This window comes from Genypterus blacodes, unplaced genomic scaffold (assembly GCF_046128005.1).
Source record: "Genypterus blacodes isolate CSIRO-AG114 ecotype Tasmania unplaced genomic scaffold, CSIRO-AGI_Gbla_v1 ptg000098l_1, whole genome shotgun sequence".
NCBI lineage: Eukaryota > Metazoa > Chordata > Actinopteri > Ophidiiformes > Ophidiidae > Genypterus > Genypterus blacodes.
In genome coordinates this window covers 701,873-719,046 of record NW_027466902.1, presented here as the reverse complement: position 1 = coordinate 719,046, position 17,174 = coordinate 701,873, and the positions used below count along the sequence as shown (strand labels likewise).

The following is a 17,174-nucleotide window of genomic DNA, read 5'->3' as shown; positions in this document are numbered from 1 at the left end:
GTGTCAATTTTTCTTAATTGTTCATCAGTTTATAGAGTCATTATTGGAAACTGTTAATTAACGTCTCTGTTTGGCATGAAGTTATTTCAGTTTGTTCATAGATGAGATGTACAGTGTGCCATCACTGCCCACGGCATGCAAGTATTTTCAACATGTTTAATAATGACAATGAATAATATTTCTGAAGAAAAATTGATAGAAATAACAGCCGGGGCGTGTAAACCACTTTAAATGGTAATCGTTGTACCTTGCCCTTTAAAGACTTATATGAATCAAAGAGCAATTGAAATGAAGTGAATGGGAGCCACACACACTCGTTGCAGTCCGTCAATCTGAATACACTGTTTAGACTGTTTCAACAGTGAAGAGTAATTTGGTTTGAAGGTTCTCTCATACAAGATTGTGCTGCACTCTGTTTTGGAGTGCTTAAGAAGTATGCTGTTTTCTTCAGGTGAGGTGAGATGTCTGAATATTTTAACCTAATGAATTATGAATAGAAATGGCTTGGGTCACACACAAGCAAATTAGTAAATTAGATTATTCTACTTGTCAGAGAGATGGATGTTTAATACCCAACCTTCCTTAAGCCTCCATACAGTGTGTTGACTCCCAGAGAGCCAAGGTAAATAAATAAGAGTGTCCGTGTGGGTGAAGGGAGGAAGAGAGATAATGGAAGAAGTGCTACAAATCCTGTTGCAGGGAGCCGACACAGGATGACGGCCAACACAAGGTCTGTTTTGACGGAACAAATTCTTTAATAACGGAGAATGCTTGAGAGTCTTTTCACAGTCAGGATGAGAATTAATCTTGAAACATAAAGTCGGAAAAATAGGGTCTGTGTGAAAGAGACGGGAAGGGAGAGAATTGTGAGGTTGACGCTCCAAGCCAATTCAATATCATACCTACGTTTGATTGCAATGCCTTCCCAACACCCTGTGTGACATTTCTAGGTTAGGAAGTCTAACATTCACCATGTTTCACATAAATTCACATTGAGATATTTCCACTGAAATGATCTTTGTCACTCTCGCCGAGCTGATCCAGGCTCCATTATTCCGGTCGTGAGCAAGGCATCGCAGGTGTACGAAGAGACGAGCTCGGCAGAATATGGTGCTGCTCGAAATGTCACATTTTATCGAATCACTTTAATTACCAGGCGTGCGCCAAATTGTTCTTCAGGGCCGGCACACTGTGTCAATGTCATACTTTGAACGACATTCTAATTCACAGTGTTTGATGCAACAATGATGAGAAAGATTTTGGTACCTTGTGATTTATTTTAATAATAGTTTTAATTATACCCTAAAACAGACTGGTGCAACCTTTAGTTGCTATTCTGACAAAAACAAGAGGCATTGAAAGCAAATTGAAATTGCAATGATATCTAGTACCACTGCAGCTTGTATGGTGTCGAGCTTGTGTGTTGTGTGTTTTTTCTGTCCCTTTATTACCAATATTACTCAAAAAAGTTGGAATTTTTACTAAATGTAGCAGATATGTAGAGCCCATTAGGTTTTGGTATGCTGATATTTGGCTTTTATCTATTTTAAAAACTACTGGTTAGTATTTTTCCTTCACAACAAGATGGTTGTTGGTTTGAAGCCGGCAGCAGTGCATGCTCCTATGTACATTTTCCCTCTGATGTCCTCGTATTACAGGCCTTGCTAGCTGATTTCAGCTTGCACCCTCACTGTTGCAGATGATGGGTATTGTTCACAGGGTTGCAGGGCAGGGTGGGGAGTGAGGGGGCTGGGTGAATGTCATCAATCAGCATTAACCATCAGCTCCGAGCTATTGACTGATGATTCACCACGGCTGCATCTCCTCCGACTCTGAAATGAAAGGCGGCGGCGGCGGCGGCAGCAACGTGAGGCAGAGACACTCAGTTGATTGGCACCTCATTGAGTCTGGCAGGGGAGCCTTTGATTGCACTAGCTGTCAATATCAAGTAATTGTTTTTCTTACATACATGGTGCCCTCAATTTTTTGCAGCAGGGTCGACTATCCTGTCTGCCTCTCTCTGGGAATGTGCACAAACCTGCACATAGGGAGAGGAATTAACGTGATTACATACTCAACTTATTTGATGGGCTCGTATATTATGGCAACACTGACCTCGCTGTCTTGATCCCGTGAGCACAAAATGTTGCATTTGTAAACTAGCACCACCCGATATCATAACATCACCGCATTAAAATTCAGAACCCATACTGGTCAGTCAGATTAACTGCATATGGCTGTAAATCTGTCCTTCACAGCCAGCCTGGGGTGTATCTGAGTGCCCAGTTATGCCTTGAAGCTTTAATTGGGCCCCTTTCAATTATCACATTAAGGGTGTTACTGGAATACATATACTGTGCACACTTCTGTCTCGGCGAGGGTGAACTCAGCATGTATTCACCGAAGTCCGGCTCAAATTGACTTTAAATTCCTTCTTAAATGGCACCATAAGTGCCAGAGGAAGTGCTCAGACCTGAGAGAGCGGCCCTGTTTTCCACCCCAAGGTCACTGCAGAAGACAAGATTTAATTGAAAATGAAATTGTCTACCTGATAGGTTGAAATAATTAGCAATATCAGAGGGGAGAGGGGGGAGAGAGGGAAGAAGTAAAATAAAAAAAGGGACATCAACCTCTAGTAGATAAAAATAGCAGGCTGGTGGCAAGTCATCAATTCTCCTCAAAATGAATGTCAGCGTGATTGACTGGACTTGACTTTGGATGCCTCCAGGAAACTCACAGATGCAAACAAAACATCAGGTATTGAAACTTTGCTCAAAAAAAAAACAAAAAGGTGACCAGATGAGGCAAATGTAGCGGATGATTGGATAAGGCTTGAACCAGGGGGTCCGATGCACTCGATAGGCCCACTAAGTGTTGATGGAAAACTAAGCCGGTTGAGTCTACAACACAGGCCGAACCCACTCCATCCCTCCAAACCCCCAAGAAAAATCATCTCTATTGTACGGGCAGCATTCTCCTCCCACCCGTGAAACAAACTCTGTCACCCCTCCACCCCCGAAGACTTCAGAAGTCACTTCTGCGGGGCCCCAACACTTCCACGCCAGTTCATAAAGGGGAAATGAATTGTATCAGTGTTGCTGTCTTTGCTCATAGTGAATAGGAAATTATCATAGAAATGGGTATTGGTGCTTTCATATACTGAATTACCAAGAGTGAGCCTGTTCCTCCCTCTCTCTCTGCCCTGCGCACACACACACAACACACACACACGCACGTAGTAGCTTGAAATAAACCGCAGGGTGAAATTGGTTGTAGTGATGTCATTGCAGAGGTGGTGGCGGTGGTGATGAGCCAGGAAACCACTGTATTTTCTCGCACACTTCTACAAACACCCAAACACCCTCTGTCTCTCTCTCTCTCTCTCTTTTTGTTGCCGTCCCCGGGCTCTGCTAAGACGTGACAGCATTAGAGCTCACACTGCATCCCAGGCAGAGGGAATGTGACGTACCCTTGCCGCTTCCTGGGTGCGTGTCATGTTGGAAGAGAGCCTGGTAGAATAGAAAACGGACATAAAGAGGATGTCCCCTCAGGACAAACATATGTATACGTGTCCTTAGGGTGTCATAGAATCAAACGTGTGGGGTGTTAATATCTGATAGTTAGCGCTCTGGGCTAAACAGCATGAAAGACATTGAGGTCAATGGGTTGCCGGCAGTCTCTGGAGCAAAGCAGTCGCGTGGCTATTTTCACCAGCTCCTCTGTGGACTCGCTCTGGCCACTGGAGCATTCTCCTCATCATCACAGGCAGAACACAATCAGTGAACCTACTTTCAACTTTCGCTTTTTTTTCTTTAATGTTATTATCATTCCTCTACGAAGGCCTGTGTTAAGAAGCCAGGAAAGCAATGAAGAGCCAGGGTGAGACACTGAAAAAAAAGGGAATTACGGTTTGATTGCGAACAATATGAGTTTTTGTCAGCATGTAAGCACATCTGAACTGAGCTTGAATTCTTGGAAGTGTTCGGCAGTTTGTTCATAATGCATTTATAGGTTCATTTTCGTTGTTATTAGCTATTTAAGAGCACTTCTGTTCTTGATTTAGATCATTTTACACGTTTGCTCCCTAAGATCTGCATCAGTGGCAACCCTGTGACACTGGATACAGTGAAAGCAACATCAATTTAATTGTGTTAATGAATAAAGTGTGTTAGAGTTGATGTGATAAGACAAGCTTGTGGTAATTTGATCCGAAAGTGAGACTTTAATGTATGGTTTTGTTCTATTAAAGTGTTGTGTGAAGTGTTGACAAACAGCAGCAGAACCAGGCCGCCGCTTCCCTGGAGGGAATACAAGTCAGAAGAAGAACTGTGATTTTAGAGGCGTCTTAAATATTAAAGGTGAATTGCCGCTGTTTATTAATGTGAGCAGAGTGTTTTTAGATTTTCATGTGGTACAGACTTTTTGTTGCATTTCATGATGGGTATGTTTGTGCAGATGTGTATATATTTAAGGGAAAGGCAACATAAATTGTGTTGTTTTCGGGATCTCCCTGCTGGTATGGAATATGTTTCAGAACAGTAACCCCTCCTTTTGTGGGGAGCACCAGCTAACGTGTCTGTCCTGAAAATGGTAGGATGTTAATTGCTTAATTGTATCCTGCGCTACACCCATCTGGAATCCTGCATCGCTCCATCTCTGTCTCGGTTTCTGTCTGTCTGTATCTGTCTCTGTTAGGATTGTTAGCTGTCAGGGTCTGCACTCAGCGCGCCCCAAATAAAGTACACGGTGACAGAAACATTAACACAAACCACTGAGTACCTGTGTGATTTCCGAGAGTGTATATCTGTCAGCCAGGGCCCCGAGGAATAAAAGGCATATATCTGAACCTTCGGCAGCTGGTGTTTGGGTCGAGGATTGTGACAGTCAACATCAAAACAGTAAGAGTAAAGCCGTGATTTATTGAATGTGTCGCTTGCGTCTGCTTTAATGCTTGCCAGTGATACATTATATGACTTTTCTTCTCCCTGCAAGAACACGGCGATGCGGATAAATTAAACATGTTAAGCAGGAACAGGTCTTTCTCTGAAAGCCTTACCCTTTTCTTGATAACCCCTTTTTAGACATTCAGCGGACTTATCACAGCGTATAAATAGGACAGAATTCATTATTCAGGGGAGGTTTCAGTGAAAAATTAATAGTTGTCCCCGGAGGAGGGTCTGTGCCGCCTAGAAAAAGGAAAACCTTTAAAGTGTACATGCACAGGGGGATCTGGAACGTCTGCCCCTCGTATTAAAACCTTTACAATGCCACACCACACTCCGGTATAACAAATACAAGTTTGCTCAGCACTAATAATGACTGTGACTAATACCTTACACAGTTGCCGTTTGTGCGTGAGCTCTCCTTAAAACAGCCTAAAGATTGGGAAAGAGAAAGGACGCAGTGGGTGTTTCTCATACGCCGAGACCCGATATATATTACACATTTTCAGGATTGCCTACCCAGACGAAACAGCTGGACCTGAGTTGCGGACTATCTGCAGGGAACGTTACGAACACACACCAGAGGAAGAAACACAGCAAAAACGACACGGCGGCTCCTCCTCGCAGCTCTGTCATATAAGAGATTACATTTTTCACCATGCCCAGATCACTCATGCGCCGAAATCACGCCGCCGCTGGTGCCGAGTGGTTTTCAGCCTGCCAGTTATCCCTTGAAAGATGGGCTTCACGATGCTTTTGTATCCACTTCCTATCTGCCTGGCCATGGAGGCAATAACAGTAATGTATGGCTAAGGGAAAACAGAGCTAATCATCAATGACTGCAAGATATATAGCATATGCAGTGGCACCTTGTTTATTACCCTCTTTTCTCCTGCTGCTGAATCCATCGGCAGCACAGACAGCCCACCAGATCCGAGAGCTTCTTCAATGTTAATTTGATTTATTCTTGTTTTCCATAATAATTGGGGGCAATGGGTCAGTGTGATGAATTTGCTTGTTACATGACACAGGATGTAGCACAGCGTTGGCTGGTGTACACTTTGTCTCTCCAGTCACTCTCCCGTGATTTGAAGCGTCGAGCGTGATTTTTTTTTAGTCATTTCTATTTCTTATCGCAACAATAAACTCGTCCTGGGCACTTCAAACGCAACAGGTCTGTGCCGACGAGAATTAATGTGTGCCGCACGTTTGCTTCTGATTTGACATTAGAAGGAAAGCTAGGAGAGTTAAAAGTGACATTTACTTCCATTTCCTAAAAATTAAGATTGTTTAGATAGTATTCTTGTTGGAATGTAATCTCCTCGCAAAGATCACACAGCTTTATCAGGTCTCTCTTAATTAGCCTATTTCCCATAAGTCCAATTACCCAAAGAATATGTAAACACAAAAGCGCAATAAATCTTAACAGTATATTCACAATTTTGCGCATCGCGCCGTCATCAGTACCACTAAGCACCAACACAACAGATTTAAAAGGAAAAGTAAAGGAGATCCGCATACGTGTGTGTGCGATCTGTGCATGTCTCCACCCCCCGTCGCCACTCCGTGCCTCCTCCTCTGTGTGTCATTGTCGTGATGAGTGCTGATTGCAGATTGTTATGGTGTTTGCACCTCTCATCTATCTGGCCCATGCTGGGTATTTGGCCAGGCCTGTTTGTGTTGGTGGTGACACCAGCATCTTGTTTGCGGGCGGGGAGGCCCAATTGCAGTCCAGCCATAATGAAGGAGATGTAATCAACCAATGTCACACACACAAAAAGTCAAGTGGGGGAAGACGAAAAAGAGAAGCTTTTACCGACTCAACAGCGTCCTCTGTAGATGTACACGGTACTTGTGGATGTATTATAAAAGTTTGACATGTTTTTTCTTTTCTTTAGAGAACAAAGGTGACTGTGGGATAAAGGAATTTACATTACATCAAGACTATGCATTGTGCTGGTGCTGTGTATGTTTAGTGGCAAAAGGGGTGATTCAACCTACAACATACTTTTAATCAAAGGCAACAAAAAGAAAGATGCGAGTGCTTGGCACCAGGTTGTTCAAGAGATCCTTTCTCTCTTTGTGCACTTTGTCCTCTCCCTGTGCTTTGTTATTTGTTTTGGTGTTCTAATCTCGGCCAAGTCAATAATATTCTTTGTTGTCTGAAATTGTGTGTCGGGAACAAAAAGGCCTCCTCCTTTTGTTGAAAGTACCTGTCTGTGACTTTTCACTCTCTCTCTCAGACTCCCAGATAAAGTAATCATTAGATGTTGTTTTCTGCCTGCAATTACTTTCAGTTACAATGGGTCAAACACTAGGAAAGCAAAAGGGGTCGAGAGCAGACAGGGCTAGATGGATTACAGGCGAGGAACTGTATAGGTCCCACAAGTGCTGATAAATACGTATGTGGCTCTGAGACTCGCCGTTGTCAGAGGCGTCTCAGTAAATGCATCAAATGTAATTAGTCTAGAGTATATATGGACAACCCCACTCCCCTCTTATCTGTGTCACATTGTCTCCTTTTAAAAAGGCCATTCATTACATCTGGCAGCATTTGTTTTTGCTCTAAGTAAAAAGAATTGCAATGGCTCCACTATTTCTTACATCTCACAATTTGTATTAGTGAAGCGCAGTACTGCTCTGAAACTCCTCTTCAGTGGAGAAAACCCAGTGCGCCGTTATCAGAGGTACCAGCATGCATTTCCTGAGACATGTGGTCATCGGTGAGGATGGAGGAGGATCGGTAGTCGATGTCAGCATTAAAGAGATTCTGTAGTGTGTCACTACAAATTCGACAACAACACAGGCTTTGACGAGCTGTCTGCCGCAGCATTGCTCCTTATAGATCTTAATCCATGTCAGCTTCCTACATGGCACCGCTGACCTCCGTGGCTCACTCCATCCCTGCCTCCGCCAAGTTTTTATTGCCACAATGGAATATTTACTTCCTTCTTCACGCCCTTGTCAGCAGTGACAATGACAGCTCTTATTGCCTTTGCCAGGGATTATACTGTACCTCCTCCTGATAAAAGAGGGGAAAAAAACAAAACCAAATAGATTTTTACTTTGATGTGCAGAGAAAAAAGTTAATTTCCAGGCTGAAGCTCACATTTCCATAGAGACAGGTTTATTTTTGAGAACTCACAGCCAGCAGGTTTATTTCTTTGTTAAAGTAGCGTAGTGTATGTTTCGGGAGTGCTACACTATGACACACAGTTGAGCTTGTGTATTGCGACACATCATCAGAAGTGTGCATCACAAGCCTGGTCAGTGAGCGAGCAGAAGGGATTGGGGCTGCATCAAGCATGTAAGTGGGCTGCGTTTCCTATTTGTAATTCAGTGAAAGTGATACATTAGTTTCTCCTTCAAATGATGAAAGTAATGACATCTCACTTTTCAGCGTAACACCAAAGGGTTTTAATAGCTCCATTATTATTAATGACCAGCCATTTGCTTATCCAGATTGTACGTTTGGAGAGGGTATGAAGCCGAGAGACGCGATAAAGTCTTGGCAATTACAAACCCAATTATTTCCATTGAGATTTTATTCATGTTAAAAATCTTCCATATTCCTGTGTTTCTTTCTTTTGGCCTCCTTCCAGACAAGCAGACACATGCTCATGCGACCACTGTGTCTCCCATTTCTCTCACTGTCTGTCTCACCTTATTGTCTATTATACAAGAACACATAATATGATAATGAGATGATAATGACAACATTTTCACAGTCATGATAGCTGAGCCACTGATGGTACTCGGAGGATTCTAAGTAGAAGGTGCCGGTTTCTGAATAGACGAGCCTGATGTTTTATCTGCAACATTAAAGCTGTTGATCACAAAGGAACAGAGGCTACGTTGGTTAAAAGTGTGTGAACTGTATTCTAATATTGTTTGACTAAAAAAATAATCATAATAATAAAAATTTTAAATAACCATGGTTCACATAGTGGTTGTAAATTGGCATCAAAGTTGTTTATCTAATCATAGATTGGCGAATGATTGTCCTATAATTATTGCTTCTGCTCTGTCAAGCTCATCTGTATTGACTCACTTGTATACATCATTTTTGGAAAGCAATTTCAATGTGACAGGTAAAAAGAATAATTAGGATTTAAATTGGAATCGTCCTTATGCAGAAAGTGACAAATCCTTCGACATCGCATCGATTTCAACTAAATCATAGACAGGATTGCACTAATTAACACTGTTGGAAGAGTCAGGACCCTGGCCCACCTTCCTGATGGTTGTTCAAGGAATTTAATGTTCTTGATGCATGCAATTATCCTTTTAATTAGCAATAATGAGTTTGTGCATGCCGAAATGAGTTCAATCGTTATATGTGTGCAGAACCTAATGTGAAGCTCATCAAGATGTAACAAGCTCTGCCAGTAAATATCATCAACTGTCATGCTAAATATCTCGTATCATAATACTGAACTCTGATCAGCCCATTAACATGCACCCAGGATGGTGTGTGTTCCTGTCAGTTGTTGTGTTTGCATTGTAAATTTCATGGCCACAGGAGAGAAATAAAACACATTTAATAGCTACGAGGACAATAAAAAAATGGAAAATATAACTTTGAGACAAAAAAAACGAGCGTTCCATTGTTGCATTGTGTCACCAAGTTAGTAGTCGAATGCCTTCACATGATTGAGTCGTGCAAAATCTACCACAAATCTTTGAATTTCTCATTACAACTTATATCGATGTGTTGCTCGCTATCTTGTCCACCTATTACCGGGGCGGCTGATCACCTGAGTTCAATCCCGTGCTTATTAGTACAGCTTTTACTGTAATTAACTATCCAATTTACCATTGAGCAATTAAACCAGCCCAAAAACACTGCCACACAACTGTAACTAAACTAATCCTTAATTCACTAGCAGCAGTGGAAACATTAGCGTGTCCACATAGCAGGTAATTGTGGAGGCTGTTTGCTGCCTGGAACGGTGCCGTGTCAGAGCCCTAAAAACGGACATTTATGCTCCATAAAACAACTATGTGCCAGCTGCTCACAACATAACAAGATGCAGATGAACAAAGGCTGGACACCATTAAATGAACCCATATACAATATAACACAAACCAATACAAAAGCCCTGCAATGCAATGGCTGTCTCTTTATGAAGCCGTGTTGTTTCAGCTTTCTGGTAGCTTTAGAGGCGCAGACACGACGAGACAAAATACTGGGCGAAGGTCGGTCATGTTCGGATTCACATTACGTTATATATTTGGAATACATCCCCTCACGCAGGAGGAGCCGTTTTGTTTGTTTGCTGTTTTTGTCTGCATCTAATTTGGTGAACCCCTCCACAGGAACTTCAGACATTTATCTTTACTTCACCGAATTTCACCTGTTGATAGTGGATAAGGCAACAAACATAATGCAGGCTCTGATGAAAATACCTCCAAGTTGTACCTGCACTTCTATGAAACATTGTTCACTTTACCAAGTGTTTAATGCATTTTCAATACTCACATTTGATCATATGTTTGTGTATTGTATCATACTGCAACAATACCCATGCTAATGAGTCCACAATAGCCCTGTATGTTACTGAAGTGGAAGATTGTGAGTTTCCATGGTACAGGTGTGCATTTGCCTCACCTAGGTCCAAACATGTGTCCATTCAAATCTCACATTATAATTTGTCTAATATACAGTACATACGAGGATTTTTTTCGATGGCATTTCCACGCCGTTGCGGCAAACTCAAACCTCTCAGCCGTTACATTTGACTGCAAGAATGGAAGGGCAGCTGAAGGTGGATGCAGTGGCGTTCGATTTCTGGCCGGGCCCAAGGATGTGTTGATGTTGCAGAACAAGATTGCTGTAGGCTACCACTGCGGTTTTGACCTTGCCTAGGACCATAAGATCAACTTGGGGCCTAGAACCGTAGCACTATGGGGTGTCCAGGTGAAGGCGAGTATAAATTGAAGAGCACTTAATTTATGGAGGCAGCTGGAGTCAGTTATCTGGGCTAGTAGAAGGTTAACATGCTTTAGACTTCACATCACAGTTCCCTTTCAGCCATATCACCGCTGCTCAATGAAGATGATTCATCTTAAACACGTACAGCGGGTCTGATCTCAGTTGTGCTGTCTATTACACTCCATTGTTTGCCATTATCCCCACTTGTCTGCCATTCAAATTTTCCTTGAAGGGAACACAGAAGCAAATGTTCACCGTATCAGGGGACCCCTGGCATCAGTGATGTGTGATTTCTCCCAAAAGCTCTGCAGGTTACAGTTGTTTCCCCTGAATACAAAAGGCAGTGGCATCACAAGCAGGCTGCAGCGTATCTCTAGCTGACGAAAGCAGCCAGAGCTGTCAGCGACATCACTCACACCAAGCTCCCTCCCTCCCAAACCTGCCACCACCTATCCAAACTATCCAGCTGGAATAGATTCCGGTACAGGACTTTGCCTTTCGGAGAAACTGAAGTACGGAATAAAAAAATTCTGAAAGCACCGGAGGCTGTTGACATGGCGCCGCTGTGAGCACATGCTGTGTGAAGTCAAGGATCCACGGACTACCTTTCATTTACAAAGTATGTTAAAAGATAGCTTCACCTTTCTGTACGGAACGGTTACGGATGAGGCAGGTCGAAACACACCAGGAAAATGCACTTATGAACGTGTGTGTGTTGGTGGTAGAGCCTCGGTGCATTTATGCGTGTCCCTGGTTGCATGCTTGTGGAATAAAAAGTTTATGCTAATAGTGTTATCCCATCAAAAAAAAAAAAAAAAAAAGGCAATACCCCAGTAAAGGCATCACCGGCAGCAGAAAACACTCTGAGAAAGATTGAGTCAGGGCACAGCGGAGACTTGGCTCGGCCCTATTGTGCTAGCTCAGAGAATGAGAAAGCAGCATCCATTTTTGCCTTAATGAAGTTAGTGACCCTCTGAAAGGTGACACATTTACCGCCCAGGGGATTTATACACTCCTGCTCCAAGGCTCCAGTTCAATATGGAGACGACAGATTTGACTCCACGTGGGCACTCCAAATATATCCCCACAATTTATACCAGGCGGTTCATTTTCAGACACCGCTCTCATAATTAAAGTTGACGTAGTGCTATTCAATTTGCAGTAGCACTGAAAAGCTAAAAAAAAGTAAGTGCACTGGGCCGTTATGCAACAATCTAGATTGTTCTGGGGGGTGGGGGGCTGAAGGCAACTGGCACACAGTGATCAGAATATTCATTTTAATTTCGCAGAATGCTATAAAACAATAAACAAGGTGGCAAGATTTGCTGATCGTCTGGGTAACAGAATTACACAGAGCGTGCAGACGTGGCCCTGTTGTTGCGTGCGTGCGTGGTAGACGTGATGGTTCCACAGTACTCTGGCCTGAGAACGTTACATTATTAATAGCATTTTTACTTATGCAAATATACTAAATAATTTCTACGTGACAGCTTGGAGCCGAGGCCTGGAGGAGTGATGTGATGTTCAAATGAGGACCCTTCTTTCCTTTGTATGGCCTAGGAAACATAACACTGCAGGCTCCTGGTTGCCTTGGTGCATACTGTTTTACATTCTAATTATCTGGCTTGACAGGCTTTATTGCTGGGGCTCAATGCTGAGGCCTCATCCTAGACTAATTCCACATGTGATGTCAGTGCAGGCATAATGAGATAAGATAGTTTCAGCGCTAAGCTTGCCTGGTTGCCTCCTCACTGACTTTTCTTCCTCCTCTCTGCATGCAACCTGGATATTGTCACGTGTACCTATGTATTTATTGTACATGAATACGGTATATACAGTCTAATAACAGGAGAGTCGGCCCTTACACAACCTGACTTAACCTGATCCTTTTTTTTGGTTTCAGTGCTCACAATTTGGGTTTTCCAGATTTATTTTAGAAAGATCAAAGTTGTGCCACATTGACAGTGATTAAAATAAACAATGCTTTATTTAGATGTTCATTAAACATTTATTACAGTTAAGCCAATCTGAGACACAAACAGCGAGACTTTTTTTTTCAAAGTCTAATTAAGCTACAGGGAATTCACTGCATATTGTAGGTAAACAGACAGAGTCGTGGGAGTACCAATGGAAATTAAATGCTCTGCTGCTGTTTTTCTCATTACAAGATGAAATGAAACATTTATCACTGACTTTCATTCCACTAAAAGGATGACATTTTGTGGGTCAGCCACTGATAAAATGACAACTTTCATGTGTTGACTTTATGATTCATGATTTAATTCTTTGCTTTAAGCATATGCACGGGAAATCATCACACATCACACAAACTAAATGTCTGTTCTAATCTTAGACCTGTTGGATTAAGCAAACGTCTGTCTTTCTCTTTTCCTTTTAAACAGCCATTGAGGTGAACCTGCAGAAAGCCTTGGCCGAGGCCTCTGAGAACTGCACCCAGGAGTGCCTGATACTGGGCCACTCCGACAGCTGCTGGATGCCCCCAACCCTGGCCCAGTTCCAAGGTCCAGGCATCAACAGCCCCACCTCCGCCCCTACCGCCACCACCATCACCGGTACCCTTCCCTCCTTTGGCTTTCAGCAGAGCTATGCCCGGGGAGCCAAAGCTAACATGGCGAGCATGGGGGTCATGGATGGCCGTCACACCCTGGGCAGGTCTGTGCCCAAAAAAGATGAACTAGACAAAGGGATCAACCGGCCGCAGTTCTACAACACCCTGGATAGACACTGCAGTAAGAAGGAGGACCCCGTGAAGGTCATCCCCCTGGCTAGCTTCTCCTCTCCCGGGCAGCAGACTCCCACAGGTGGGGGAAGCGCCACCTTCTTACATGAGCACCAGTTGTAAGAAAAAAGACAAATATGTATTGGCCAGACATACACCACTCCCTCTATAGATGACTTTGTATCCGTGACTATCTGATCAGTATGTATGCGTACGTGTGGAGGTATGCATAATGCCAATACCTTTGACCAGTTTCAGCTCGGTTTGCTTTTGAAGGCACCTGACAATGGATTCAGTCACGATGATGATGTTTCGACAAAATGATATTGGATCCGTCTGAAAAATGATCGAAAGGGAAATGTTAATATTGCAGACCCGTGTATAATATTTACAGTAAATGGTAGTGCTATACCAAAGTAGTTCCATAACAAAAAAGAGAACTACCATTGCTTTCAGTTTGGTGATGTTTGCTTATTGATAGGAAAAGAAATATGTGCTATCCCAGCTTAGTGGATATGTGCCCTAAAACACGATTCCCTTGCGAAAAACAAATGCAAATAGAGTATAATGTGGTAAGTGAGCAAAATTGGGCTAAATGTTAATCGTGAGCGCTGGGTGGATGATGCTTCTGTTCAAGTTCTGGTGAAGTATTGCTTTGTAGAACACGCAGCTCAAACTCCTTTCGCGGGTGCAAGATTTCATTTGTCTTGACTGAACATGTTTCAGAAGTCTATTTTGGTCAGGGGACTGCAGAAGGATGAAAAAAAAAAGAGTCTGCAGAGCATAAGTAGGGCATTGGTAGACAGCATCGGTAATGTTCTGCATTCCATGTTTGCACGATGGGCCAATACACAAAACAACTGGAAAAAAACACACACGCCTACACGCACACTTAATAACCAAGATGTTTTCCAACCAGTGGCTCCTCCACCTCTCCCAAGGAAATCTCTATTAAGAAATTGTTTGCTCTCAGCATTATCTCAGCAACTTAGTCTTGAGAGGCGGCAAGAGCTGCGGTTGGGAAACTTACCCTTTGTTTCCCTCCTTTTGTTTCTATTTCTCGTATTTTCTGCTCTGAAACATTCGTAAAATAACTGCTCTGGAGCCAATTATGAAATTCGCGCAACGGTCTAATTACTTTGATATGTGATCTCTATTGCGACCCTGGTTGTGGTTAGGAGGTCTGGAATGATTCTCCAGGCTAGCCAGAGACATGTTCTCTTTGTTGAAGAGGCGATGAACCGGTATAGACAAGGGCTCAAAAATAGCAGCTTCGTACTCTCCCTCTACCCCCGCCATATCATTAACGGCCCTCATGTTTGTGCTATTAATTGCTTTTGTGCGTTTTCACACTGCTCAGATTGGCTGCAAGAATCTCTAATAGCAGTTTGTTTTATTACTGCCTGTAGATGCTTCATTATAGACCTGGGTGTAAGTTTTTCTACGTGTTGTGAATCAAGCAGTAATTTAACAGTATTTATCATAGGGAAATGCACTGGCACTATTTGAAAGGACCTCGCTGCACAGACAACTTCCATGTCTCCTACCGTGGTTTTCATCATACACACTGCATCACTGCCTCTGTGTGTACATTTTACTAATGATGATAACTACTTTAGACTTACTTTCTGCTGTAACAGATTGGGTGCGGTATAATCCATTGCTACAGCAATAAGTGACTTTGCTGATATCCATTTTTCTTCCCACTAACATCCAAGCCAGGTGTCTACATCATCAGGTGTATGATTCATGCGATTCATTTTCTTGTACCATCTTGCAAATTGGGAACAGGCCTAAATCTATAATGCAATGTGGCATTCTCAAGGGAAGGTGCAAGGCAAATTGTGTTTGCATGCTCTTAGCTGCCACACAGATTTTCTGCTATACTTTGGGTCAGGACCCTTATCATTATAAAGAGGATTTATCTGAGACTCAGTGAAATGATAACATAAAGGAATGGTGTGTCAAGGACAAGAAAAAGGGGCAATTCAATTTCACCCCAGTCAATTACGAAATGAATTTAATTCCAGACGACCAAACAAGCAATTCCACCTAGAAACATCAGTTGATGAAAATGTCCCAGTTTTAGATAATTTGCTAATATTTCTTTTGTTCCCTCTCCCTCTCCAGTCTTCTGTAAATTCCATTGTTTTTAGACGGACATGTATTGCTAAAATAAGACATATTTAACTGAGACCGCAAATCAAAGCCAACCTGACTGATGAAAGCTTGGATTTTATCACCTTGAGGAATATAAGACCACTTACACATGTGATATGTGCACTAAAAAGGTGATGAAGAGAGGTTTGAAGTCTCACACGTTTGTGCTGTTTACAGTTGTTTGGGTAAGTAGGGCAAATAAATTCCTCTCTCAAGCCTCTATTTAACCTCGATCGTTAGAATGAAAATAAAAGTCTGAAGGTAAAAAAAACGTGTTAAGAAACGTTTGCTGTCGTTAACAATAAACAGTGCAGGCATTGTCTACCGTGGGATTGTGACCTTCATCATATGGAAGAGAGGAGATGTATTTAGTATGGAATGATACACTGTCGCACTGTAATAAATCTGTGCTCGTTTGTAATGATTTACCAAATCACACATGTATAATAGGCACAATATTACCTGTCTGTATCTCTCACTGTTTTTTGTTTAATTATCTTTATAATGTAATGTGTTGGTACTTAGATCAATTAAAAGGCAACATCTTGAGGGAAGAGTATTCTACTGTATGTACATGAATGTGCCTCAGAACTAGTTGCTTTGGAAAGTAATATGAGTTTTTTACCTGCTGCTGTCCTTTTTTATTTTACTAGAGGGAACAACAGAGATGTTTCTTCACACCATATGAATGTCCAATTGTATTTTAGAGGGAGACTCCTCTGTGACAGTTGTGTCACTATGTACCCAAGGTTTCAATCTTTCAAAAACACAAGAAAGCAGTGGAACAGATACAGCGTGGGCTTTAAAGGATTTCACTATTTGACATTCTGTTCTTCTTTTTATTTTCATATCTCTACACTGACATAGTTAAGAGTCCAATTCATGTTTTGTTTTTTGTTTAAAAAAAAATCCAATCAGAAATGCTTCATAATTACCATGTCTGTGTGTGTCATACCCTGCATGAACTGTTTGGACTTAAGTAGCCATTTTAAAATTCATGCATCAGTCTGTATATCAGTATTGTTGTTTACTACTCTGTCTGATGAAGCAAAACAAATGTTACACAGTGTACACATTCAAACTTTACCTTTACCTCTATGTGCACATAAATATGATGTACCGTCAGGTCAAATGGATTTTAAACTGTACATAGCAGTGCCCCTAAGAACTAGAAGTGATGGGCTCAAGCTGGAATGACACAGGCTAAATGCTGGAATTCACTATGTTGGTAAAATGGAATAATAAGAGAAGAGGAGATGACAATCTCTGTTGTAAATGGTTACATATGCATAAAACTGATGAGAGTGCATTTGAATATGCTTATAGATGAGTGTGTGTGTGTGTGTGTGTGTGTGTGTGTGTGTGCGTGTGCGTGTGCGTGTGTGTGCGTGAGTAT

General features: G+C 42.2%; 1 protein-coding gene across 1 annotated transcript in view; it reads left to right on the top strand.

The window, feature by feature from the left end:
• Positions 1–13,741, top strand: part of pcdh11 (protocadherin 11) — a 110,291-nt gene extending 96,550 nt beyond the window's left edge. Inside the window, exon 5 of the mRNA XM_076159517.1 lies at positions 13,301–13,741. Coding sequence (XP_076015632.1) covers positions 13,301–13,741 — 441 coding nt within the window. The remainder of the gene's footprint in view (positions 1–13,300) is intronic.
• Positions 13,742–17,174: the final 3,433 nt, after the last annotated feature.